Here is a 27,678-nt window from a genome sequence, read left to right on the forward strand (position 1 = left end):
CAGGCCTGGTCAGGTCTGTTTCACATCAGCTTTCTGAATAATCACAGCTTTCCCTGCCCCCATGGATCTCTAGCACTTTCACCTCTGCCTTTTTTTTTTTTTTTTAAAACATTGTATACAGCCATGGTAGAATACAAAGCATTTTAACTTTTTATTCCAAGAAAAATTATAAAACATGAGAAGTATGGTGTTGCCTGCTTCAAAATGACAACAACTAATACCAACAACAAAACAAAACTATACATTCTAGGGCTTTCCAAACTACTGTAAAATTATTCTTCTTATTATAAATACTTTTTCTATAAGCTGCTTTCTCATTGATTGATTTATTGATTTATAAGACTACCCATTATTCTCACGTTTGTGATGGCCTGTCCTGGTCTGAATTGTTCAGCCCTCTTATTTGATTTAGTTTGCATGTTGGGTATTTAAAAACCTTGCAATTGTGTGTATATCATAAGATTGAGAGGAAAAGGAATATGCCAAACCATTTCTCTTCTTCTCTACATGAGTCTATAAACCGGAATATTTATGTCAAGAAGTCAGAAGAAAACCTGCTGGAGGTTTTAATGAACCACAAAATGTGTCCCTTGTATACTTTGCCTTGTCACCCTGCCTGAATTTATGTGTGACTTCTGCATTAATGTAGTAAACACCCTCTTGGCAGCCCTGTCATTTTCAGGACCCATAGGGTATCTCCATTCCCAGCTTTAAGTCAACTAGTGACAATAATAAGGCTTGTTTCATTTTTCTTTTTTCCTGGAATATCTGGTAGGAACTTTTGAAGCTCAGACGGATATTTTAAAGTTTTTCAAACTGAGGTAACCAAAGAAAACCCAAATATTTCCAAATATTCCCAGCTACTTTTGAATACACACATTTCTAGTAGTTGGAGCCTTCCATTTTTATGTTTAAGTCTGGATGGGGTGGAGGGGACCTTTCCCGGCCTGAAAGCAGGTGGGCAGTTAACAGGATTGATTGCAAAATTTCTATCCAATTCATATTTTGAGGAAGGCTGGTAGCTTTTTATAGTACCTCTAGAACAGTGATTTCTCACCTTTTGGCCTCTTAATAGTTTTATTGGATGACTCTCATACTTTCTTTCCCTTAAAGTGGCACATGAAATATTTTAGTTTAAATAGCACTCTCCCTTACATAGAAATTTTTACAAGAGTTATTAAAAGCCAGTTGAGAATATGTGTTTAGTCAGATACCTTCATCTTAATGTAGGGATTAATTGTGCAATTTAAGATGCATCCTTCCTATTTTACAAAAAATAAACATCCTTCTTTTATTTGAAGTTTATGAGTGTGTGTGTATGGATACATATTCAGTGATAATATAAATATGATCGTGTTTAGCACCCCCCACCCCCAAAACTCTTTTACAGTGATTTTCCAGAACCCTTGAGTTAGAAGCCAACTCCCACCAGTGCCTAGAAGGTCTTCCCCCACAAAGGCGCTAACCTTCCTCCTCTCTGCTATAGTGTCTTTTTTCAGTAATGTTAATAACGCCTCCTCCTTACACTCACCTGCATTCTCCCCCAGTCCCCACAGCTCCCATCTCATTCCTTCACCTGCGATTCCTTTTTCACAACCACCCAGAATTAGTCTGATTCCTGTTTTATGTTCCTGTAGTACCAAGGCCTTCTGCTTTGCTACACATATTTTGCATATTTCATGCAGCTAGTCCGTGGCAAAACCTAAACCTACATCCATCTGAGGTGTCATGTTCTCTCTCCTGCCCCATATTATGTCCCTGGATTTCATTTCCTACTCGGTAAAAAGGACAATGATAACACTTTACTGTGCTTCTGTGTTGCTCAAGTGAGATAATGTCTATGAATATGCTTAGTGAACAGTGGAAAATGGAACACTATTCTGTTTTTACCATCATTAGCTGTATTATTTTTATTCTGGTTGCCATGATCCTTAATTCACGTTTATATAGCCCCTTCAGTGCGTTTCTCAAAGCTCTCAGTCTTGGCTGCCTTCTACACTAGCCGTGAAGGGTCTGACAATTGTCAATTTTCCTTCTCTTCCCAGGATGGTTCATACTTGGCTGAGTTCCTGCTGGAGAAAGGCTACGAGGTGAGTGACTCAGTGAGCAAGCACAGGCTGGTGGAATCACTTGGACACAGTGGCCTCCTGCTTCCTCTGCCGCCGTCCTCCTGTGTGTGTTTTCCACTGAAACTCTGATAACAAATCAAAATCAGGGGAAGAATGTGCCGCTTGGCTTGTAACAATGCCAGCTCATTGTGCTATTTATCTGCTGGTGAGCACTGGTGGCTTCCCCCTGTTCCTTAGTATTTAACTGCTTTGCACGCTTCCCACATTCTCAGATAAAGCAGCCTGGGTAAGCTGAAAGCTATAACATTATTAGGGTTAATTTATGATGTAATGTGTTACATAAAAAAGTCCCACTCACAGTGAAGTCACTTAATTCGGAAATTGCACAGAGCAATAAAAACTAAGCTGATCTTTGGCAAGCTTGAATGAAACATTTACACTCAGAGGTTTTTTCATTCTAATAGGCAGCCATATATTTTATGGAAGCTGAAACTTCTGGGTTTGCAGCTGGCGTCATCAGCATTGTTGTCTTCTTTTTCTCCTCTTTTGTCCTCTCCTTGAACATTTTCTGCTTTCCTTAAAGGAAACAGGTTTTACATATTAAGTTTGATGTAACTTCATGTGCACATCTTACCTTTTTAAGAACAATTTTCTATATATAAGTTCATGCTAAAAAAACCTATACAGTGTTTTTGTATCTGTATATAAGTTCATGCTGTACAGAAAACAAAAACCTATACAGTAACCCATATGCTCTGGTCTGATTTGGGAGTGTTTACATTAATAAATTTGGATTCTCTAGATTATTCTAATTGTAGGTGTACTGTTTAAAAAAATGTGCACTCTGGGCAGATGGAAAAACAACAGCAAGGAATTTGACATCTAAATGCCAACAGGATTTGAAGAAAAGGAAGTGAATTTTCTTATTATAACTCATAATCTTTTCTGAGAGCCTTAACTTTTTAGACTTTAAGAAGTAATAGCAGATATGTTTAGCACCTGCTGTTCCCGTACAAAGCCAGCTAGTTCTATATCTTGCAAAAATATCAAAATAAGACAAATATAATTATGAAAGTATACATGTACACTTATGTTATAATTGAGTAATACATACATATTCTGCAGAGCAGAGAATTTTAGAGTGGATCATATGTAGTACAGAAGAGTTGGTTTTAGATAAAGCCTACTAATTTATTCAGACTACATTAATTTAAAGCTTTAGTGAATCTAAAAGGGAGGGATTGAGAGAGAAATTATTTTGTTTCAGGTGTTGGCTCTGGCTGAGAGGTGTTTTAGAGAGGAGTTAGTGATTTGGCTGTGTATCAAGTGAACCAAGAGAAGGAACTTAGTAAGAGCTGATGGGGTTCAGGATGTGCAGCCCCAAGATGTGGTACCTTACTTAGCACATTGAATATTTTAAGCTGAAGGAGTTTGAGAAAATAGAAGGAGTTTGAGAAAACTGTAGAAATATCTCCTGCTAATCTTTGTTGGTTTAATGTGGAGGAGGAAAAAAGTTTTCCTCAGCCCTCTTAGGGTCCCTGGCTGGGTCTGAAAATTAAACTGAAAAGTATACAAGCTTATTTAATATAAGTTTTATATGACTGGGAACCAAATGAAGATCCAAAGAAACTGTTAAGGCTAAGTATTTTTATGTTAGATTCGATGGAGAATGGATGGTCTTGAAGAAATATGACAGGTCAAGGAGTATGAGGTAAGTGTAGGAAACTTAACAAGATCTGTTTGTTTGGATTCTTCTTGGCATCCCCTTGTCGTCAGGGATAAGGATGTTCCTTTCTTTCCAGTTATAGTGGAGGGCATCTCTCACTGGAATGTTTCATGACTGTTTCAGGGGAGAAGAGCAGGGGGAAAGCTAGAGTGACTTTCCTGTTTCTATTGTTTTGTCAAATTCCTTCAGCTTAAAATATTCCATACACCAAGGTGCCGTATTTTAGAGTAGCATGTCCTGAACCCCATCATGGTCATTGTAGTTTTGAAGAGTGAGGTGGTATGTCAGAAAGAGTGCTTAAACTGTGTCGATGTTGAACTTTACTTCCAAGGACGACATGGGGGACTAAGACATGAGATGAGGTTGGTGGCAATAAGTCATATCTGCAGCTAGTCCAGAGGAAAACGGAGCAAGGATGGTGTTGTGAGGTGGAGTAGTCACTGTGATAAGGTGGTGGACTAATGATAGGGCCTGGGGTTAATGTGGATATGGTAGACGGTAGATGGTCTCAGCGTTACTGGAAATCGCTAGGAAGAAGACATGCACAGAGACATTCAAAGCTCCACTTAGGTGACTTATTAAGGAACTAGCAGACTTCAGAAGATGGGTAGTAATGTTCCCAAATGGATGATAGACTTAGAAATAAACATAATGAGAACCTAGGACTGCCAGGTGAGCTACAAATGTTTTTGTTCCATTGGCATTCGAAATCATAAGAGCAGGTTTGATTCTGATAAAGACAATAGAAGGCCTGCTTGGCAAATCACAGTTAATGGGAGAAATGAATCATTGAAACAATGTTTGGCAAGAGAAGAGAGATTTAGGAGTGAGATCCATAAACTGATAGAAGGAGAAAGTATAGACAATACAAGAGGAAGGTATAGAACTGTAAAGCATAATCAGAAATGATTCCTTCTCATAGTCCAGGGGAAATATGAGTTTTGTAGGAATAGGGGAATGAAAAGATGTTTATCCGTATTGTATTCAATTTTAATAGGCTGCTGTCTTCCATTTTAAGAGATGGCTGTAATTAGAGGATAAGCTATTAAGGGAAATCTAATGGTGGCACAGACTTCATCTTTTTGAGTTTGGGTTGAAGTAAATTTTTCGAAGAGGCTGAATTGGAAATTTTCCAGAATTATCAGCCAGCAGTCCCTGGTTGCTCAAGACCATGAGCAAGATAATAGGGTTAGTAGATAGCATGCAGTAGGATAAGAGGAGACACCTGTCTGTACCTGAATCCATAGGGTCAACATCAACAATTTGGATGAGCACAGACTTCTAACTCAGTAGGTTCTCAACCTGCAGTGTGCATCAGAGCCACCCAGAGGCCCCATAAAGATGAGGATGGCTGGTTCTGGGCTCTGGGAATTAGCCTTTCTAATAAGCCCCCACTTGTTGCTAATGCCACTCTCCTGGATCTTAACAGTTTGAGAGCCAGTACAGCTCTAGGTTCAAATGAGATCATTTAATCATAAGGCAAAGATGAACAGAATTTCTTAAGGTACCTTAATTTGTGGTGCTTTCCTTCTCTGAGCTTTTATACTATTTTGTATTTAATCTTTGTATAAGGAATATCACTAGGCTAAGAAATAACTGGAAACAATATACTTTGGGGTATAGAGTACAAACCAGGAACAAGTAAACACTGGGAAGAAGAGCCACAGATTCTCTGAATAGGCTTGATAACGAGTCTGAGTTCTTCCTAGAACAGAAAGGGGCAAATTTTTAATTGTCTAGCAATGGCAAAGTCAGCCTTTCATTGTGAAGGTCGGGAGGTATGGACTCTATGGAGAAGCAGTAGTCAACTGGAGGGGAGCAGATTGAAGAGCAGAGATAGGTTGTTGTGGCAGTGATGGGGTGGCTCTAGGCAAAGACAAACACTATCTAAGAATTAGTGTAGCCCAGTTACAGATATTCCTTTACTTTTTCTTTAGTCAAGAAAGCAGAGTAAAGGTATAAAAAGGTTGGTTAACTTTATTAAGCAAAAATAGACATTTGCATATGACTTAAAGGAATGTCATGTATGAATAGACTGATTAGTTATGGTTAAATATGTTGTATGACCTCACACATTAGATTCCTGAAGCTGGGGGGCCTTCTAATGTGGCCAGTGAAATCTATGCATCTGGTCATGTTCTGAATGAACTATTTATTTATTTATTGTTTAAAGATTTTATTTATTTATTTGAGACAGAGACAGAGCATGAGCAGTGGGGAGGGGCGGAGGGAGAGAGAAACAGACTCCCCGCAGAGCAGGGAGCCCGATGTGGACTCCATCCCAGGACCCTGGAATCATAACCTTAGCCGAAGGCAGATGCTTAACCAACTGAGCCACCCAGGTGTCCCTGAATGAACTATTTAATATGAGAAAGTGAAGGATTGCTTTATTCCTGGTCCAGTTCTCATTGAGAAGAGACTCAACATAAAGGTTTAAAGTTACAGTTTTTAATGTTGCTTGTTTCTTGAATTTTGCTTAATATCAATAAAGGAGAGCACAAAGAGAATTAATCTAACACTTACTATTTATAGAATATAAGTATCATCTCATGAAGAGGAAAACTAAGGATTATCAGGGTTTTTTTAAAAAATTGCCCTTTAGGGGCACCTGGGTGGCTCAGATGGTTAAGAATCTGCCTTTGATCTCAGAGAATCTGCTTCTTCCTCTGCCTCTCCCCCTGCTTGTGCTTTGTGTCTCTCTCACTCAAATGAATAAATTAAATCTTTTTTAAAAATTGCCCTTTAAAATTTTCAATATTTAACTCTACAGTTGTTGAAGTGCAAAGGATAATTCTCCCTTAAGCCCTGTCAACCAGCTTCAGAGCAAGGGAGGTGAAGGAGGCCATCTAGCTCACTGTGGCAAGGAGGCCCTTAGGCTCAGGTGCTGGACAGCCTATGTTCTAATCCTCCTTTGCCACCGGCTAGCCCTGTGGCCTTGGGCAAGTCACTGGGCCTTTCAGAGTTAGTTTCTCAGGTAAGGGGGGGTTGATAAATGCACCTGTTTCCTAAGGTTGTCTTGAAGATTAGGTGAGACAGTGCATGGAAAACAGTCCAGAGAAGCTCTGTGGGATTTGTGGGGCTTTAGTTGATATAAGAGTGACAAGGTGATACAGTACTTGATGGTGACAAGCCCATACAGATTTTATAGAAGGCTCCTTAGTTCAGTTTATTAATTAGTCCTAGTGAAAGGCAGGCCTGTTACATTTCCCAGGATCTTAGCCCTGTGCATGTTCCTTCTGGGCACGAGTGGAAAAGGAACATTGATAGAAGTGAAGTTTCTTGTGAAAGTTCCAAGTGCTTTCCTGCATCACTTTAGCAGATAAGACAACAACATATACTTTTGTACCCAAAACACAGAGAAACCAGAAAAGCAAAGGACAAATTATATCTTTTAAAAGCAAAAATATGTCTGGGAATAAATGAAAAATTTATATTAAATAATATGGCAACAAATACAACACAACATATCAGAATTTAGAGTAAAGAATAGGTAAATTGTGGGTTTTCCTTCTAAGAGAGGAATTATGACCAGGGAGTATGAGGAGAACAGAAAGGAAATGACGTATAAGGATTGTCCAGTTGTTATCTCTGGGAGATTATTTGTTAGAACATGGAGTTCCTATGCATCCACTCATGATCTCTGAGAATCTGTAAAATATTTTTTCTGGGTTGTTGAATATCCTACAAGCCTTGGTGAAAAAGGCAAAGTTTTTATAGATTTCATTTTGAAAACATACTGAGTGTTGGTAGGAGGGACCTTGTTTACACTTCAACTTGACCACTTCCATTGGCTGTGTGATCTCAGGCAGCGTTCTCACCTGTAGAAGGGAAGTAATACAAGGAAGGGTGTTGTGAGGACAAGTGATCTAATGCCTGTGAGGAGCAGTGTCTGGCATATGGTCATTGCCATGCACATGTTAGCTATAGATGTTACCTATAATATAATCTGTGCTTTTCAAAAGGCAAGTGGCATTAAACATCGGGCAGTTATCCTTGCCTCCAAGAGAAATCTAGACATTGAAGAATTTGAAATCTAGTGGTAATAGTTTTCTGCTTTCTTGAAATAACAAACAAGCAGATACTGAAAGATATGAATTCCAGTAGTAACAATTTTCTGTTTTCATGATTGTAATAAATAAACAAATGAGCAAGCATTTCTCTGTCATATTGCCTAATCTGACTCTAGGTTTTGAAGTCAAACTAACTTTGTTCTGACATTGAGAGAACTTGAAATTTTCCTTTTCATCACTTAGTTAAATGGGACATGAAATTTCTTTGTCAATATACTCCTTTCTGTTTAAGACGTCAGTTTTTCAGAATTATATTTTGTTTTTGAACTGCTACAACATAATAGTGATTTTGATTAAGTTTATATGGAGTCATATTCAGCTCATTTATCTTTTCGCTTTGGTTTCCTAACTCCTCTTCTCTTTTCCCCCCCCAAATCCTTATAAAAACAAACAATAACCTTACATACATCCCTTCTGTAAAGAGAAAGCTGCTAATCTCAAATTCTTAACTAGATTATCCAGTTTGCACACATTTTGGCTTGTCTTAAAGTTTGTATTTCACCTGTCTCTGAAGCAGACAGACTCAGCTTTCATTAGTTCTTAGAATAATACTTGCTGTCATGGATTAAGCATTTGGCAGGTCTTTCTTTCCCTGTATACACATACCAAAAGTTGGGAGTGAGGGGAAATTAAAACACATTTTTTCGTATTAAAAAAACCCTAGTGCTTAATGCTTTTGGTATAAGTGTAACAAAAAGTCCTATGTTATTTATTTGCTGTGACTTTGTGTAGTTGTCTGATTTTATATTGAACCCATCAATATCATTTAATATTTTTATCAGGGCCTTTTATGTTTATATGCAAGGTGTATGTATATGGAGTTTCTCTTTGTTTCAGGATGTTGGAATATGTGACTTACCCAGAATCCAGCAATTAAGAGAAAAGATAGACTAAATCATATTATTATTATTCTTATTTTCATTATCAAAATTAAATGATCTGTTTTTAGAACATAGAGATTCCTTTATATCCAGTGAACTAAAGCTCTGCTTACATCTGAGAAAGCTGTATTTCAGAAATAACTTGGTGGCAAACACCAATTTTGCTATATATAAGTATATATGTGAACTTGGTTTTTATTAAACAAAAAATTGTTTGTTAAAATTGTGTGTTAAACAAAATTATTGTTTGTAGAGCAGTTCAACTTTACAATTAAGTAACAACATAAAAAATTGGAGGCCATGAAGTAGAATAAATTCTAAGCTTGATGTGTTATTTTTTCCACTTCTAAATTAGGAAATGTGTACCCAAATCTCAATTTAACGTTTCCTAGATTTTACAGTTTGCCTCCTAAAATTTTAGTCAATGAAGTTTGTGATGTTCCCTTCTTAAAAATATTTTCATTTTTATCACATTTTCTTGGGCTTAGTTCCTTTGGAAAATAGTGTGGATGAGTGCTTTTCTCTTTGGCTAAAGCAGCTAACCAACAGAATTATTAATTGTGGGTGTGTTGTAGCCTTTGCAGAAGTTAATTTCTCATGTATGCCACATAAAATGACGATGACATGTCTTTCTATTTGAAAGAAAGTCTTATGTGCTTATAATTCCACACCTCCCCCCCCCAGCATTTGGAATATTTGAGTCATGCCAAGGATTAATTTCGGTTTGAAACAGACAGAAAACGATTGAGTTAAAATATAGAAGTGTATTCAGCTGCAAATGAAACTGCCCAACATTGGAAGGAACACTTCTAAAATAAGTGAAGGATTAAAACTGCCACCAGTAGAACTGGAACTTGGGCGGCTGGTGACATAAGCTTGTATTAGCATTGGCAACACAAAGGGAGCAATCTTGACATAAGAAGGAAGTGAGACCAGGTCTTGAACAATTTCTCTTATGTATCAGACACAAATAGTCTTTTCTTTGGTATCAGACAGGTATGCATTCTTGTTCCAAGGACTTTCTTCCCCCTCACACTAATCATGGTTAAGTTAAAGATAAAAACTAAAAAAATAAAAAATCCTTTCTTCATTTGAGTTTTCTTCGTGTCTTAAATCTAGTAGAATATAAGTCTTGTCCCTAATCTATGCTATTTCTTTTCCACAAAACTGGATAATAGCAGCTGCTATCTGTTTGTACTTCTGGACACAGGTATATTTATATACATGTAATAAGCTGGATAATAGCAGCTGCTGTCTGTTTATATTTGTGGATACAGGTATATTTATATATATGTAATAGGTGCATGATGCAAAGCTCTGAGGACCTTGGAAGGATGTGGTGGCATCAGAGCGTCTTGGGCTCATGCTTTGTGTTACAGAAGCTGCAAGGCAGTTTTACCGATATAGCCTCACATGGTCTGTCTTCGGTTTCAAACTGAAGAGATATTTTGTCAGCAGCAGGGCTCTAAGTGTGTGTGTGTGTGTTTGGAAAAGGAGACATTTGAGTATCTGTAACTAAGGATTTGCTGTGAAGTCACATAATTATCTAATTACTTTTGTTGAGATTGGCAGTGAAAATACCACAGAGAGATGGAGGTGCAATACTGGTGGCTGGTGGGCAGTGGTTGGGGGAAAGTAAGCAGTGGAACTATTTTTAATAATTTAAAGATAATGTTCATAAGTTATAGGCTTAAGTTATAGTTATTTTTTCACAAGATAAGCATTAACAAAAGAACCTCTGAGTTGTTTATTAATCCTCATTGCACATTTATAACTTCTTATCTTTCCACATTATAAAAAAACGCAGGTCCATGGAATTGTGCGGCGATCCAGTTCTTTCAATACAGGTCGAATTGAACATCTGTATAAGAACCCCCAGGCTCATATTGAAGGAAGTAAGTCATTTTCTTTTCTAAAATTTCTTTCTATAGCTTCCTATATTATGATAAGTTATTTTCAAGTGTCATTTTTCTCAAAGCCCATCAAGTTGCAATTATTTACCCATGAATTGCCTGCATTGAATGCTATCTGCATGCTTTGAAAACCCTTCCATTGCTTGCTGCCCCTGGGCCACAGTGTCATCTTGGTTTGGTTGTTACAGGATATTGGTCAGGTGATGCTGCTCAAGAAACCAAGAGTAGACATGCCTTTGATCACCCTTCTCCAGGTGTCCTTATCCCCTCAAGTAAGATCAGGTCCATATTCACAGAACACTCCTTTGCTTTTTATGTTTGGTCTAATGTAATCAAGCTAAGCGATCTTCGTACATTTATTTAATTTTTAAAATAATTTGTGAAGACACGTCCAAAAACAGGTGGCAATCAAAACTATATTTAATTGCTTTGCAGACCACTGTTTGCAGTTGCATGTTATTTTTGTTAATAAAGTTGCCTGAATGTGGCCCGATAGTCTACATAGCGCAGTTACAGTGTTTTCTCATTTGCTCTTTATAGCAGCTCCTAAGTTTCTGAGTGAAACCATTTTACAGATGAGGAAATAGAGTCAGAGAGAGGTGGTAACTTTATCGAGGTCACATACCATGTAAAAGACAGAGCTAGGACCGGGACACTGGGTTTTTAACTCCCAAGGTCAGCCTGCTTTGCTTGTCCAGTTTTTCCAGCTAGCAGGGATGATTCAATCAGCATGTTAAGCATAAATCATTTTGTATTCATTTCAGAGCACCAAATATTTGTAGGTTTGGATTTACTTGTACAGGTAGTGACATCATCAGGAAGATAACCTAGTTAGTTGTCTCCACTAAATGCTTTTTACCTTAATATTCAGATTATTCAGTATATCCTCCTTGAAAATTACTGTCATTTTTGTGCAAAGTGCAGAATGGTAGTGCCATGGGATCTAGACATAGATCAATACTACGTGAAAATAACAAAAATATCAAGCTAGCAAATCGCCCATCTGCATGTGTCAAATTCAGTGAAGTCAGTGTAAGGATATGCTGAGATTTAGGGTTAGAATAAGTTAGTTGTCCTAATCAATTATGTCTCTACATCAGGCATTTTGTGGATGGCTTAAGGATTGATGTTTATGAAGTACTTAAAAATCGCTAGTTAAAAGTATTTGACTCACTATTACCAGTGTATTACAGAGTTCTTCAGACAATATATTCATTTTTGTGAGATTTTCTTTGAATCTCACTCCTATGTAACACATCTTACAAACTACTTGGGAACCATAAGATACATTCATTATATAACATCTGTCTTGATAAGATTTTAAAAAAAACTTCATTTGAGTTTTTATATACCCTCTTTGTAGTATCTGTAACCAGACATAGGCAACAAATGTGAGTATCTTTCTACCATTTAGGTTCTTTAAGGATGACAGTTATACTCTGCTATTCTGAAACCAGTGTGGTTTTCAGACTTTCAGAATATACTTTTCAATTTTGATTTTTTTAAAATATTTTTTTAAAGAATGGGCTTATGTTTTTTTCTATCTAATGGTATGCTTTTGAATTCTAAAGACATGAAATTGCACTACGGTGATCTTACTGACAGTACTTGCCTTGTGAAGATCATTAATGAAGTAAAGCCTACAGAGATCTACAACCTTGGAGCCCAGAGCCACGTTAAAGTAAGCCATTTTTACGCTCTCTGGCTGTGTTCCTGAGTTGTTCTATAGTTTACTTTTTTCTGTTTCTTTTGTTGTTGTTGTGGTTTCTTAATGTAGGCACTACTCCTAGTCTTCAAGTTTAATTAATCAATCTGATAGAAATACTAATACTTTTTAAAAGTGGATTCTCTGTTACTGAGCAATATAAAATCTTACTGCTAACATTAAAATAGCAGTATTCATTTATTTTGGGTTGATCTTGTAGTCCGTTTTCTGCCATTTCAAATCACATTGTGAATATGAAGTGTTTTGTTAAAATGTTGGAAAATGTAGCGCAATAAAACTTATATTTTAATATTAATTTTTGGTAGTGGTTATATTATTGGCTGAGAAAATAATATTTTTTGAGTTCAATAGTATGTTAAAATTAACTGAATTAACTTTTTATTGTAAGTAGTAAAAATCATGGGAAGAAAAACTCTTTTTAGCTTCTTGTCTTCTCAGTGTGATACAGCTAATGTTGATTTCTTTCCCTTAATTCAGATTCTCTGGTAGTCTACCAACCTCTCTTTAGTTTTTCTTTCTGGAAAAAATTGTAGTAAACCTGAGAAGCCCATCCCTAGGGCTCTAGCAATCTGCTTAATTCAAATTTCCATTTTTGTTGCTATATCCTGGTGTTCACTTGAGTGAGTGAAATCTGAACCAGGAATGATATGAGTTCTGTTAGACACTTATTCAATCAGAATAGTGGAGCTGAGAAATAAGAACAAATAGCTCTGATTTAAAAGAGCCCCCCGCCATCCTGCCAAAAAGAGTCCAGAGAATTTATCAGTTTTTTTTTAATGAACGAATTCAGCAGTGTTATTTCAGAAATACTTAAGGTGATTTGTATTCCTCCATATCCCCAACTTTAGAAAGAATGGAATCTATATGCCTGTTTTATATCTCTGCTAGTTTAAGGGAGAAACTATAAACTAAATAAAATGAAACCAGCTGTGGAATATAGGGAGAGAAACATAGTGGTTAACCCAGTCTTGTAATATTAAATTTAAAAATAGTGTATAAATCCTCATAATTTACATTTTTCTCTAAAATGTTATCCTTAAAGGATATTTGCCTATCAATAAAGATACTTCTTATCTGTGCTGTCTCGGGAAAAAATTTTTCCCCTTTCTTAATCTCTGATGATTCTGTTCAGTATCCAGTGTTAACCTTTGGGCCGTGAAAGTTATCAGGGTCTTTCAGTTAGAGCAGAGCTGTTTTTCTAAATGATTCTTAATGTCTTTTCTCATTTTTAAAGGGTATCTTATGTATACAGTGCCAGGAGAGATTACCACCTCTCTTTTCCTTAGAGAAGTAGTCACTGTCTTTATTACTCCAGGTGTGAAGACTATTTATCCCTAACTGGAGCAATCAGTCCATCTTCCATTTTATAATTTATCTAGTTACTTCTTGGCCTTCTAGACCAACATGAGAATATCTTCCAGGCAAAATTTGAATGTTTCCGTATGAATGCTCTGTTATTCAATTTCCTTTAGATTAAGAACTTTCCTTTGTGATTATAGATAGTTTATCACCCTGGAGCTATAAACTGGCATGGTGGGAAGATGTAGGAAATTTTATGAAGATTTATTTATAGAAGGTCTCCCCCTGCCATTTTAGTGTTAAATGAACCAGTCTTCTCCTTTTTCCAAAAAGTTTTTGTAGTTCAAAAAGTCTGTTGTACTTTTCTTACTTGAAGTGAGCCTGTTACTGTGTGGGTATCATTCTAGAGTGGTTGCACTGTAAGTATATAAAGGTTAGGAAATTTAGTCATTTCATTCTAAGTTTCTATGTATGTGAAGTTTGTCTGTTTTTATTGTGTTTTGCCTGCTTCTCCCGAAGGCCAGTTAATTGGCAGAAATGGTGCTTAATTGAATCTGAATTTTGACTTGTAAGATCATTTAGCCCTTCAACAAATATTTGCATGTGTGGTGGAATGGAGGACACAAAGATGTATAAAACTCACTTCTGTTTTGGAGGTTCTAAACTGGTGTAGATTTGTGATTTGTGGCAAGTGACAGAGGCTGATGCTAATATATTTGAGTCTTTAGAGAGGGGTGAGAGAGAACTTCAGTCTGAGGGGATTATGATGGTACAGGGAGGAGGTTTATGGAAGAAATTTGCGGACATAGGGGGAACTGGTAGTTGAAATGGAGGTAGTGATGTAAGGCCCAGAGTCAGAAGTGAGAAAACTTGGAGTATGTCTGTAACATGATAAGCATTCTAGATTAGCTGAGCAAAAAAACTGTTGAAGAGAAATGTGATGTAAGGCTGTGTAGGAAGTTGGGCTACCTTTGGACATCCTTTGCATATTTTTGAATATGGGGAAAACAGATTTAGAGATGAGTTTTACAGGTAAGTCTAGTGGTAGAGCTCAGAAGACATATAGGGAGCTGTTTGAAGATGGTAGGAATGGGGTGGATGACATGGGATGCCTGGTAGGGCTGACTTCTCTGCTGATAAGATATGGGAGTCAGGGAAGAGGGAAAGCAATGCAGTGCCCAGGGGACCAGGCAACTAATGGTACCAATAGTAAAAGCAGACATTCAGGGAGGGACTAGTTGGAGTCAGGCTGGTTAAATGAAAAATTCCCTCTTGGATATGTTCTACTCGTCGTACTTGAAGTGCATTCAGGTGAAGCAGGTCATAAGGTAGTTTAAAATATGTTGGAAGGCTTAGGAGAGATTTGGGGTACAGAGATGTAAAGTCAGCTCAGGGAACTCTTGAGATAGCAAGGAGGCAAATAGAGAAAGAGGAGTAGAGAACTGAAGCTTGCACCCAGGGGACGTGAGTGCATTTAGAGTGGGAGGAGTAAGAGTAGTCACTGATGACAGGAAAGTAGGAGATGGACAAGCAGGAGAGTGGAATTGTGTCACAGAAGTAGATAATCAGGCCATTTCAAGCAGGAGGGAATATCAGCAGTGCTAGATACTTCTAAAAAGAGCATTTTAGCATATGATAGAGAAGTTAGCCAGGAGCAGAGGGTTTAGAAGTTGAGGGGTTATGAGGGAAATACAAATTGAGTGGATTCTTTTCTAGAAATTTCCTGGTGTTAGAAGGAAGAAAGAGAATATGATAGATAAGGGTTACTTTAGCATCAGCTGCAGGTTACAGGGCCCTTCCCCAGAATTTCTGATTCATTAGGTCTAGAGTGGGATGAGAACTTCCATTTTTAGGATGTGTTCAGGTAATGCTGACTCTGGTCTGGGAATTTCACTTTGAGAACCATTGCTCTAATATTTCAAGTTCCTTGGTTTATCCATATTTAATATGTGCCTTAAATGCATTCTTCTTAGGCCTTTTAAAATTTTTTTTTTATTATATTATGTTAGTCACCATACAGTACATCCCTGGTTTCTGATGTAAAGTTTGATGATTCATTAGTTGCGTGTAACACCCAGTGCACCATGCAATACGTGCCCTCCTTACTACCCATCACCAGCCTGTCCCATTCCCCCATTCCCCCTCCCCTCTGAAGCCCTCAGTTTGTTTCTCAGAGTCCATAGTCTCTCATGCTTCATTCCCCCTTCTGATTACCCCCCCTTTCTTTATCCCTTTCTTCCCCTACCGATCTTCCTAGTTCTTACGTTCCATAGATGAGAGAAATCATATGATAATTGTCTTTCTCTGCTTGACTTATTTCACTTAACATTATCTCCTCCAGTGCCGTCCATGTTGCAGCAAATGTTGAGAAATCGTTCTTTCTGATAGCTGAGTAATATTCCATTGTATATATGGACCACAACTTCTTAATCCAGTCATCTGTTGAAGAGCATCTTGGCTCCTTCCACGATTTAGCTATTGTGGACAAAGCTGCTATGAACATAGGGGTGCATATGGCCCTTCTCTTCATTACGTCTGTATCTTTGGGGTAAATACCCAGTAGTGCAATGGCTGGGTCATAGGGTAGCTCAATTTTTAACTTTTTAAGGGACCTCCACACTGTTTTCCAGAGCAGCTGTACCAACTTGCATTCCCACCAACAATGTAGGAGGGATCCCCTTTCTCCACATCCTCTCCAGCAATTGTTGTTTCTTGTTCTTAAGCCTTTTTTTTAAGGTATCAACTTCTGAATTTGTTATCAAATTATCCTGCTCCTGGCCAGTTAGTGACCTTGTGAACTTTTAAAGCCTTAAACTATACCTGTTATCAGGAGTGATGAGAATGGAAAGAGTCTAAGGAGAATCTAATACATGTTTATACCAAAATTCTTCACATTCACAAATCTTTTTCTGTGTAGTCCATGAGAAATAGTAGTATTTTAGAGGAATAGTGTGAGTACAAACCACTGATATAATGTTCTTTAAAAATCTACATTCCATGTCACTATTTCTGCTGTGATTTAGATCCAGATTGATTCTTAATCATAGAAAGAGTGGTTGTGGGGCAGGGGCTAGAGTGATGGCAGCTGGGGATGACAGACTGCCATGTTGCTGGGGGTTGTTGCTCTGTTCCCCCACCACTTCAAGGCTCTGTGTATTGGGCTTCAGTTATCTGCCTGTTCTCCTAGCAGCTTGTTAGGGGGTTAGGATGGAAAATACATACGAGTATACGTACATATATACATATATTATTATAACTGATTTCTCAGTGTTAATCAGCTTTGTAGGATTTATTGTATTTTTAGACAATAGTTCTTAAACAAAAGTTCTTTCTGACAGTGGAATATTTGCAGTAAGGTTAATTAAAATACATTTTTATTATTTGGTTTGGAGCTTTTTTGAAAGAAGGTTCTAATATTAGCACATTTTATATTTAATTTTGAATCTGTGACTTCTAGACTGGGCATTGTTTATGTTGGCTTCTCTTTGTGCAGGATAAAGTCTTCTATCACTCTCACTTCCAGTTAATTTGCTGTGGGCTATGGTATGCTAAAAGTAAGGAAAATAAAATAATAGGAAGTTAGTCTGGTTTCCTGTAGGAAACCAATGAAGATGAAATTGGTTCTTGGAGTAAACCCACACCAGTCTGGGAAATACTGACTGAAGACATTTTTCTGAATCATAAACAGAAAAATTATGACTCATGAAGTGTGGGTCATTGAGAGGCTGATTTGATCTTATGTGGGAGAAAGTGAGGGATGACGGAAATGTACTAGTTATTAAAAGCAGTTAAACCTAGCATGATGACATCATCCAAGTAGGAACAAATTATCCAATATTTAGTCCTGCCCATTTTGATGGGGAAAATGTTTCAAGAGCCTGCTTTATTGTTTTTTTTTTTAAATGTGTAAATAATAGTTTTTCAGTACTTTCTGTCTTCTATTTCTTATCTGTTCATTGTTCATTACTGTCATGATTTTGGATTTTTCCACCATTCCTCAAGCTTCTTCAGTAATCTCATGTCATTCTTGAAACCATAGTGTTAGATGAAATCTTTCTACAGTAAATCTAGTCTGGAATTACTCCCTTTTGTCTCACAGTGTTATGTTGGAATTGCCTTTATTTTTTTTTCCAAAGAAATGAAAATCATGCAGTCATAGAATGTTACAGCTAAAAGAAACTTCATAAATGACTTCATGTGATTTTCATTTTATAAATGAAATTATCTTCTCAAAGTCACACATCTAATTGCTGGCCAATCCAAGATTGGAACTCAGATGTTTGTATTCTATAATTTATTTTAAAGACCATTCAAGAAAGTGATTATAATTGTAATTGTAAATAGCCTACCTTAAGTTTTTCTTTCCCCACATACCTATGTTTCTTCTTAAGCTTATTTTTTTTCCTTGTGACGTCAATAGAGATAGAAAGTTGTTTTCTCTTTTCGGTTTTGAGAAGGATTTTCACTGTTGAAGGCAATTAGTAAGTCTTTAATTTTCTTATTCAAGAAAATTCTTTATCTTTAATTTTATCTTTAATTTTATCTTAAGTTGAATAACGCCATACTTTTCATTAATTTTCTAACCCTTTAATGACCTTTATTATTTTCCTTTTCAATTCTCTGTAAGCTATTTGTTTAATTTTGTTTCTTGACAGCTGGGAGGCCTGCATGCTCAGAAGGTAAACTGGGGCATGGCTGAGTGAGTGGGAGCAGGAGTGGGAGTGGGATTTCCTTGTCTGGTTGTGTGGGACCAGTCAGCAGACTGTGGACATGGAAGCATAAAAGGGCTGAATCTAAATTGTCCTTATTGTGGGACTTCCAGCCCAGGAAGCTAGGCAAGAAGCAGAGTTGATTGTGAACCAAGTGGCTAGTGTAACGGCCAGGTACCAAGTTAGAATCAGGGAGAGATGAGAGAAAAACCAGGCCAGGGAATGAAGCTGGGAATTAAATAAAAGGCATGGAAATTAGACAAATGGCCCCTGGGAAGGGGACTGAACAATTTAATTACCTGAAGTAAAGACTGTCATCTCTAGTGGCTTTTTCCTAGCTGGTCCTGGGAATTGAAATTTATAGCTGGAGAGCTGACCCCCATATTTATCTCCAGGAAGCCTAAACCTTTTGTGGCTTCTCTCATTGAGGGGAGGGGTACAGGTGATTAAATGCATTGGAGAATTGCATTATGGTAGGAAAGGGCAGGTGCCTAGGTTGAACATCTGGTTACTGCGTGACTAACCCAGTTATAGAACAAAATAAAATTGCAACAATGTGGCCCTTTGCTGTGTAGTCGTAGCAAGGGTAAGGGGTGACCTATTAAAAACCCAGAACAAAGAGCAGAGAGCACTGTTCTTCTGTATCCTTGATCATTCACTCCTTTTTTTGGGTGGGGGGGGCGAGGATCTTAGGGAGGCTGAGAGGGAGGTGTGAGTACAGCAGGAAAATGAGGAATAGGCAGGGGGCATAACTATTGCTATTAGGAGGGGAACTGTGAGAACATCCTTAAATGTGGGTGAGGGTTGAGCTCCATGTCTCCCACAATTGTGTGTTAGATTTCATTAGATCAAACTGTGTGGACTAAGCTATTCAGCGCCTCTTCTGGTGCTGCCTTTTATCAGGTCCAATGCCAGCACCAGCACGATGCAGGAGGCTCACAGATGCAAACTCCTGTTAGTATTAGAACAAGTATCCCCACCCCCAACCCCCACTTTTTGGAAGGTCCCATTATACCACTCTTTTTTATGAAAGACCTGTATTAGTACCTGTTATCACTAATCAAAAGAAATCTGAAGAAAGTTTTCACTTTTATAAAGATAGGTGGACAGCACAAATAGTGTTCAGTGCTTGTTTTTCAGTGAAGGAGCGTGCACCCCAACAGCAGGAGTGGCCGCATCATGCTATCATGCTTCTTCCCCAGGAGCTGCATTCAGCATCTCAGCATCAAGGCAACATAGCTTTGAAAAGAGATAGTGAGCATCTATGCTGTATCTCTACTTTTGTGCATCTGTTAAGCAGAATGTGTCCTAAGGTATCAGGAAAGCCTAAGAGAAGTTATTTTTGGGGTCTGGGAATGCTCAGAAATTTCATATAAATTCATGGTAATTGTTTCTTTGTTTTATGCCATTTTGGCTTATGAAAGTAGGTGACTGTCATGGGGCAGAAGGGAGGAAGTTTTCATGAGACACTGTGTTATAGGCAAGAGTTCTCAAATCAGGGGTGCAGACAGAATTCCCAGGACATATTCTAAAACTTTAGATCCAGGCCTACCCTAGACCTTGGGCTTTCGTGTTTTCCCTGGCTTTAGACCATGGCCATGGTACGTGTTAGGTATGTGACTTTGGCAGAGTGCTCGGCATTTTTAAGCCTCCATTTACTCATCTATAAAATGAGCACCTACCTTAGGTTATGGATCCTTATGACATGCTTCTTTCTATGGGCCTTTGAGCTTGCTTTTGATTGTGATACTCTTTCCTAGATACCCACCTGCTCATTCCCTTAACTACTCTCAACCTTACTCAAATGCCAGCTTCTCAGCAAGGCCTTCCTGACCATGCTGTTTACAATAGTAACTTCTGGGAATGGTGGCACAGTCCATCCTGAGTGGGAAGGCTACCAAATAAATGTAGGAACAAGGGAGGGGGGCCAGGAAATGCAAATTGGCTACTCTGCTCCCCTACCTCCATTCCCAGTGTGCTCGCCATCATAATTTAGGCTAACATGAGGCAAATTAATCAGAGAAACGAGTCCACTAAAGTAACACAGGAAATCTACATATCATTCATTGTTTCATCCGCCTGTGGTAGAGGCCTGCCCTTTGCCACATCAGCTGTTTGAAATTGTATGTAAGGCTGTTTTCCTCACTCAAATGCCTGTAGTTCCTGCCACTGAAATGTTAACTTGTTATGCCATATTATAAAGGGGAAAGTGATGTTTTGGGCCCTTTGATTTTTATGAAATGGGCCATAGTATTTTGAGGTGGAAGAGATCTTGGCAATGAGCCAGCTCAAGCCCTTATTTTACAAAATGTGGCTTGGGGCTTCCGTTTGATGAGCGGCAGAGCTGACTGTCTAGGCTGGAACCCAGGACTGACGCCACTTGGTTTTCTTGTCATACAGCTAATCTAAGAAGACTGAGGTAGGGAAGGTGTCACTAAAATATCAGGGGAAGAGAACATAAGGTTCTGATGTTTGAAGTTTCACCTCTCTTCTTATTCCCACCATTTATTACAGTGGAACAAAGTTTTGATGCAATAGGTTTGAGTTAAAAGCATTGTTTTTTCCTTGGTGGAGGAAACTGGTTGTAATTATTACCATATGAGTAGTGTTTGCATAGCGAAGAAGATCCCTAAATACAGCAATGCGAGGTGAAATGTTAGCACGTAAGTAATATTAAAATAAAATTAGCATAGAAGGAAAATAGAAATCTACAGCACTAAGTCATCAGAAATAATTACGATCTTTTTGGCTATTATAGTTCAATGAAAATTTTTTTATTGAGTGCCTATACTGTGCTCGCGTGTAAGTAAGTTTCCCTGAAAGCTATAGGAAGCTGCTAATATTTGCTACTTATAGAATCAGAAGAATCAATAGCTTGATAACCAAAATGAATAATTTGTTCCTATTTGGGTACTTTTTAAAAAAATAAATTGCCAAATCAGTTATTTGACTATTATATTATCAATTAACCTATTTTCTAAGATTTAAAAGTAAATATTTCCTTTTTAATACTGCAGATGTATTTTTGTCCATATATTAGTAAACACAAATTATAACTCCTTGTTTGGTCACTGAAGAGAATTTCTTTTATTAGCAGATAAATAAATTGATATAAGCTTATATATTTTATGAAGCTTAAATTAGTTCTTATATTTTCATATATAATTCTTTTTTTATATATAATTCTTTTATGTGCTCAGAGCAGCATAAAATCACCCTGGTTGTTAACAAGTTATTAATATTGAAATTATGGAGGTAGCTTATGGGCAGAAGGTTTTACTTGGTAAAGAGCAGTGAGTGCAACATCGAGAATCTGAGTATTAATAAGGTGTGTTTACAATTAGATCTAATATCCATGCATACTACAGTGTTTCTGTTTCTGGAAAAATTAGCTCCCTTAATGAGTGAAGTGAGCAAGATGAATGGAGCAACTAGTGGATGCTTTTACTCTCTGTAGATGGATAGCTTGGGTGATAGAAACCTCTACAGTCAAGTGAAGTTGTGGTTTTGCTCGTTTTTGTTCTGTAAGCCTCCATGTCTTTCTGATTGATTCTGTGGTTCATCACCTGTGTGGGCACAGTCCCCATGATTTTTAATAAATTTGGTAACAACTTTGTTACAAGGAAATTGTAGTACAAAAGCTTTTCGTTTTATAATTTAATGTTTATCCTTACAGTGCATTAACTCCACTAATGTAAATATGGCTCATCAGTTCCTATTGGTTCTTAGAAAGAAGTTTAGCATTTTTTATCTTACATTCATGAGGGTAGAGCAGGACTTTATAATGTTTGTGGGTCCCTGTGTGTCATCTGGCTCAAATTCTTTTTGGAAGCCTGTTACGGATTTGAGCAATTGAATTCAAATCTAAAACCACTTAAAAAGTCCTTTATAGTCCATTAAGAATTTATATGAGAGAGAACACTCTATGAAAGTTCTCCTCTCCCTGTTCAAACAGATTGTTCTGTTTTATTAGATCTAGGTGGTATTGTAATTTTGATAACAGCTAATAACGTTTGGAATTTTGCTTATAATTAGTGGACCACACAAAGGTATGTTTGTTGGGTTTTGCACTCTTAATCCACTTATTATTAAATAAAATCTTAAGTATTATTTTAGCTTTGCAATTAAGCTAAAATTAATGCAAATAGCTAAATCTTCATATCAATTTCTAGATGTATTTATAAACACTATTATAAAAATAGTAAACAGTGTAGGTTCTATGAGTGAAACATTTTGTTTGGATTTTTAATGATGAAAACTTTTTGGATTCCCAATTAGATTAGAATATGTAGTGTGTATAAATTAAGATGTAGACAAAGATTGTGCTCTGTTTAGTATTACAGTTAGATGTATCTGTAGTCCCCCCTCCAAAAAAAAGAAAAAAACCCCCACAAAACACTTGTGTGTAAATTTAAGAATTTAAACTTAACTGCTCTTTTAAACACCTCATATGGCTTGGTATCAAATATGATTCCTACTGTATTCTTTTAATACAAGTGGAGTTTATAAATTTCTCTTTGTTAAAGTTAGGTCCTTAAAATTAGTATAGTAAAATAAAATGAAATGTTTTCTATTTCAAAAAGTTTAATGCATAAAATCTGTTTTGTTAATTTCTACTTAAGTATTGAATACCTTACCAGTGCCAAAGAGAAATAAATTGTAAGAACATAGCCATAATTTAGATCTCCATTTAAAAAAAAATGTCTAGTGTGAAAGATTAGTAGGCTTCATTATGTTACTCTCTTTAGTAACATTCACATAATATGTACATTGTTTATTAATATTAATAAAAATCATGATAAGTTTAAATTTGCTTTGTTTGCAGGTAAATATGCACAAAGGCTTGGTTTGGCTTTCTAAACTCTGTTAAGTTTGTAATAGAGTAACTTAGACCAAAAATTCCTTTAAAAATGTTGAATTTTAAACGATGAGCTCAACTTCTCTATGATTCTAGTGTTGATGATTAAAATGAAATGTGTTGATGATTAAAATGAAGTGTTCTCCAGGTGACAGATAATTGTGTTGATAGCAGTTATGCAGTTATTGTAAATGGCAGACTGGCAGAGGCGAGGCAGTGAGGGTCAGCTTTTCATTCTGTTTGGTAAATCAGGGTAAAACATTTTCCTGCGTCTCCTTTCTACTCCCATCCCCATATGCTTACATATTTGTACCAGTTTTTTTTTTTTTAACAGTAAAATGTCTTTTAGAAATCAACAGTGTTGACAAACATTTAAGGAACATTCTTTAGGACTATTAACACATATCATTAGTCCTGATTGGAAATATCCATTTTTACCTTAACTGTGTGGATTGTTAAATGGTTTAGAAGAGGAGAGTTTTGTTTGTTTGTTTTGTTTATGTTTCCCATATGGCTCACACTGGAGTGATTTTGTTTGTGTTTTTTGAACTGACATTTGTCAGGACAATTCAGAACCAACATAGGCACTACTGAGGGGGAGGTGGAGAGGCTCTTCGGGGTTCCAATGTATTTTTCTGTCTTCTCTAGAAAAGAATATTTGAGTGTTTGGCAGAGAGTAGTTAATTATTAGATCACAGTATTTGAGTTATTGGTAGTTTAAATAATGTGGATAAATACTTTTTTATCTGGTCACTTTACATTTGCTTTGTATTAAATATGAAATTATTTCGGCTAAATGATCTTTTTTCATTCTATTGTTTGTCAATATTGTTTAGATTACACTTTTGCAAAAATTAATTCATTTTATTGTAATTATTTAAGTGACTTAAAACTTCACCTTTTCTTGTCACTGTTTCTTTTCCAAACATAACTCTGTAGAAGTTGCCATATTAGCTAAAATTTATTAACAGCAATAATGAAAAAACTGTTGGCTTTGGTTTATTTTAGATAATGCATCCTCACTACTCTTTCAGTGTAAGAAAGTTGTTTATAGAAATTCCTGGTAAGCTTTGGCATTTTTGTGGGGAGGCAAATTATTCCTGAAGCTTCACTTGTCATCTGTCTAGATTAGAGCCATGATTCTTTTGGAAAAGGGAGGTTTCTGGTGCATGGAAGAGTGTTGTGCTCTTTTCTACACATAGATGGCAGCAAAGTGTTACAGACAGCAGAAGTCAACCTTGTTCTTATAATGAAAGATGAATGACAGTATAAACTGACTTCTATCAACGTAGCTGCCTGTGTCCTGTAGTTAAACATAAAATAAGAAAGAAAGCCACTATTGATAACAAGAATATAGGAGAATGAAGAAGGCTATGAGAAGCTATAATACACTGAATTTCTGGACAAATCCCAGGTGGGAAGGCTTAATCTTTTAAGGTATGTCATCCACTCCTGTAAGATGATAGAAATCAGCTAAGATAATATGCATGTCAAAATAAAGAGACAGCTAAGGTCTAAGGGGCGGTAGGGAAAGAGGGAAGTAAAAGAGAAACCGTACACAAGTTGCAGCGGCAAGTAATGGCCTGCTGCCTGAGGGTACTGTAGAGTTTGGCCTGCATGTCTCCTTCTTAGTTAAGCAAGTTACAAAGAGGAAATGTCAGTCCACGAATCAGACAAACATTCCATGGGAACATTTGCTCAAATGTCAGCATTTTAGAAAATAGAACTGCAGTCTGTTATGGTCTGGTCCCCACGCTGGATTTGCTATTAAACACACAAGTGCAAATATATATTTCTTCAGAATGCGTTTGCAGTTAAGAAGTCATTTTATGTCTTAATTAGCATTCCTAAATAATGACATAATCGCTATAAAAGATGACAGTCATCATTATAATTAATATTTAATATGTGTCTGTTTCTGAGGACCTGTCTGTGGCTTCCCACAAATTTCCAAGGTAATTTTCAAGTTGTAGAATTGAATTTGGTAAAATCACAGACATGAGGATCTAATGAAGTAAAATCGTATTTATTAGAAACCTGAGATATGGAGGCAAGTTATAAAAAAGCAATTTGTAACATGTCCTGAACTATCGAATCATGTCAGTAACTTACTAGTTATAAACATAATAAGGGCTCCTTAATACCTTTAATGTAATGGTAATGTTGTTCAAGAAAACATTTCCGTACCTTTAGTTTTTTTCTGATCTACTCTCATGCGATTTAGTACCACAGACTAATCTGTGTGTCACAAAATTGATTCCAAAGGTGTGTATAACAACTTGCTCAAATGCAGTGTCTGGCAAGTCTCTCTTGTGACAGCAACTTATTTCTCACATAATTATTTTTTTAGTAAATTTGATATCTTAACAACCCTTCCCCTCATTTCTGGGTTCAAAAAATAACACTTAATATAATTTATTTCTCATACTTAATAAAGGCTTACTTGAGAGTATATTGCCATTCACTCTCTAGCTGCTTCAAGCAAACGAGGTTAGAAGGGAATGTGGTTTGCCAGGGTGTGCGGTGGTTTCCAGCCCCATTTGCTGTGCACTGTAATGGGCCTCAATGTTGTTTTAATGAAGCATAAAACATATTCCGGCTGCTGCTTGTTACTTATTAATGATTAAATGGTTATATTCTGTCGTATCAGTAGAAAAAGAAGATACCCCCGTATATATATTCTCTTTTTTTAAAAAAAAAAAATCTGTTTTGTTAACTTCTGTTTGTATACACAGATAGGTCTGTGTTACTCTGATTATTTTTTTAGTTGTGGGCTGTATAAATACAAGAACTAAAAATTTTGTATTAATCAAAATTTGAATTTGATTCTAAAGGTAATTTTTTAATAATTTTGTGGGCTTTCAATTTAATTAATTAAGTGGAATTTCATAAGATGAACTTTCCCATCATACAGTTCTTAAAACCAAAATCAAGGATGTTCAAATTAATCACAATTATATGTCAATTTCTTTATAAATCGTTATCAAAATATCAAATATATTTGTTTTAGATTTAGATATAAATATAATTTGTTTTAGACTGACATCTGCTGTTTGGAAACAACTTTTAACCAGAATATAATATGTTTTGCAGGTGACAGCATACTTTTTCTTTCATACTTTTTGTCCCTTTTTGGCAGTATTAGATTTAGATTGTTTGCTTTTTCTTAATGGGATAGTATCATGCAGATTTTTTATGTGACCTTTTCACTGCTGCAGTTTTCATAAAAAGGGCGGTATTGCAACACCACTTCCTTCAACTGCTTGGTTTCAAAGAATCATGTCTAAAGTAGGCAAATCTAACAGAAGAACATTGTTTTAAAACTTTTTTTAAACCAATGTATCAATTTTTTAAAATATTAGCATTGGCACATCAGTTTTTCTTGATAAAATGTTATAAATATTTTATATAAATAAATGTTGAATGATTAAAATTTAAAAAATTTGCTTATAACCTTTTAAATGGATTTTAGAAAGGATGTACTTTATAAGCAATTTTTGATATTCTTTTTAAATTAGAAAAATAGACTTTATATGAATTATAGAGGTCTTTCAAAATTTATGGCATCTTATAACCAATTATAATTTGTGATGGCTCAATGTGTTTGTAAAATGACTAAATCCTATAAAATCTTAGATACTTGCAAGTAATATAACAACAGCTTACGGAATACTTGTCTTGAGGATTTCTTTTTCTTAATTGTGTTAACTGTAATATATTAAGTAAGATTTAAGTTGATAAAAAAAAGAGTACACTATATTATTTAGAATTATACAGTCAAATTATTTGTTTACGGTTCTTAGTTTTTCATTCTTATTATGTCCAAATTGTGCTTTTTAAAAAAATTTGATAAAATATTTTGAAGTATATAAATATTCAAAAAATTATTTAAATTGATATATGAAACTATAATCCTGAAACATATTTTTTGATGCAACCATTGTTTTTTTATGAAGTATTAATAATCAGTGGAAAATTAGTATAAATGCCCAAAAGTCCAGTTTTGGCCCCAAATTTATCCTTTTAAAAAATCCTTTTTCTTTTTTTTATAGATTGCATCTTTATTTTTGGATTGAACACTTAAATTCATAAATGTATTGCCCATAGTTTGTATTCTTTGAGGGATGATTTCACATTGATGTGATATGCTCTGTCATTTTGTGGGAGATTCTTTTATATCTCTAGTGTTCTCTCTGTCCCCGTTTCTTTCTCTCTCAGTTTCTTCTTGAGGATTCTACTTATCAAGTTGGACATCTTTTATGATGATGAGTCTTGGTGGTATAACATAAGATCCAGAGACTAATCCATAAAACACAGTTACAAAAGTCTCCATAGTGTAAAATATTAACTTGTCATTTTTTGAGTTTTCTCTTTTGACAAGCTTCATTGATTTTCCTTTTTCTTGTTTTGTATGTTTTCTGCCATGC

General features: G+C 36.2%; 1 protein-coding gene across 2 annotated transcripts in view; it reads left to right on the forward strand.

The window, feature by feature from the left end:
- GMDS (GDP-mannose 4,6-dehydratase) overlaps positions 1-27,678 on the forward strand; it is a 605,111-nt gene that overhangs the window by 129,773 nt on the left and 447,660 nt on the right. For both annotated transcript variants that reach the window (XM_002922834.4, XM_034660419.1), the window contains exons 2-4: positions 2,046-2,090; positions 10,554-10,641; positions 12,231-12,340. In XM_002922834.4, the coding sequence (XP_002922880.1) occupies positions 2,046-2,090; positions 10,554-10,641; positions 12,231-12,340 (243 nt within the window). The remainder of the gene's footprint in view (positions 1-2,045; positions 2,091-10,553; positions 10,642-12,230; positions 12,341-27,678) is intronic.

The sequence above is a fragment of the Ailuropoda melanoleuca genome, chromosome 5 (assembly GCF_002007445.2).
Source record: "Ailuropoda melanoleuca isolate Jingjing chromosome 5, ASM200744v2, whole genome shotgun sequence".
NCBI lineage: Eukaryota > Metazoa > Chordata > Mammalia > Carnivora > Ursidae > Ailuropoda > Ailuropoda melanoleuca.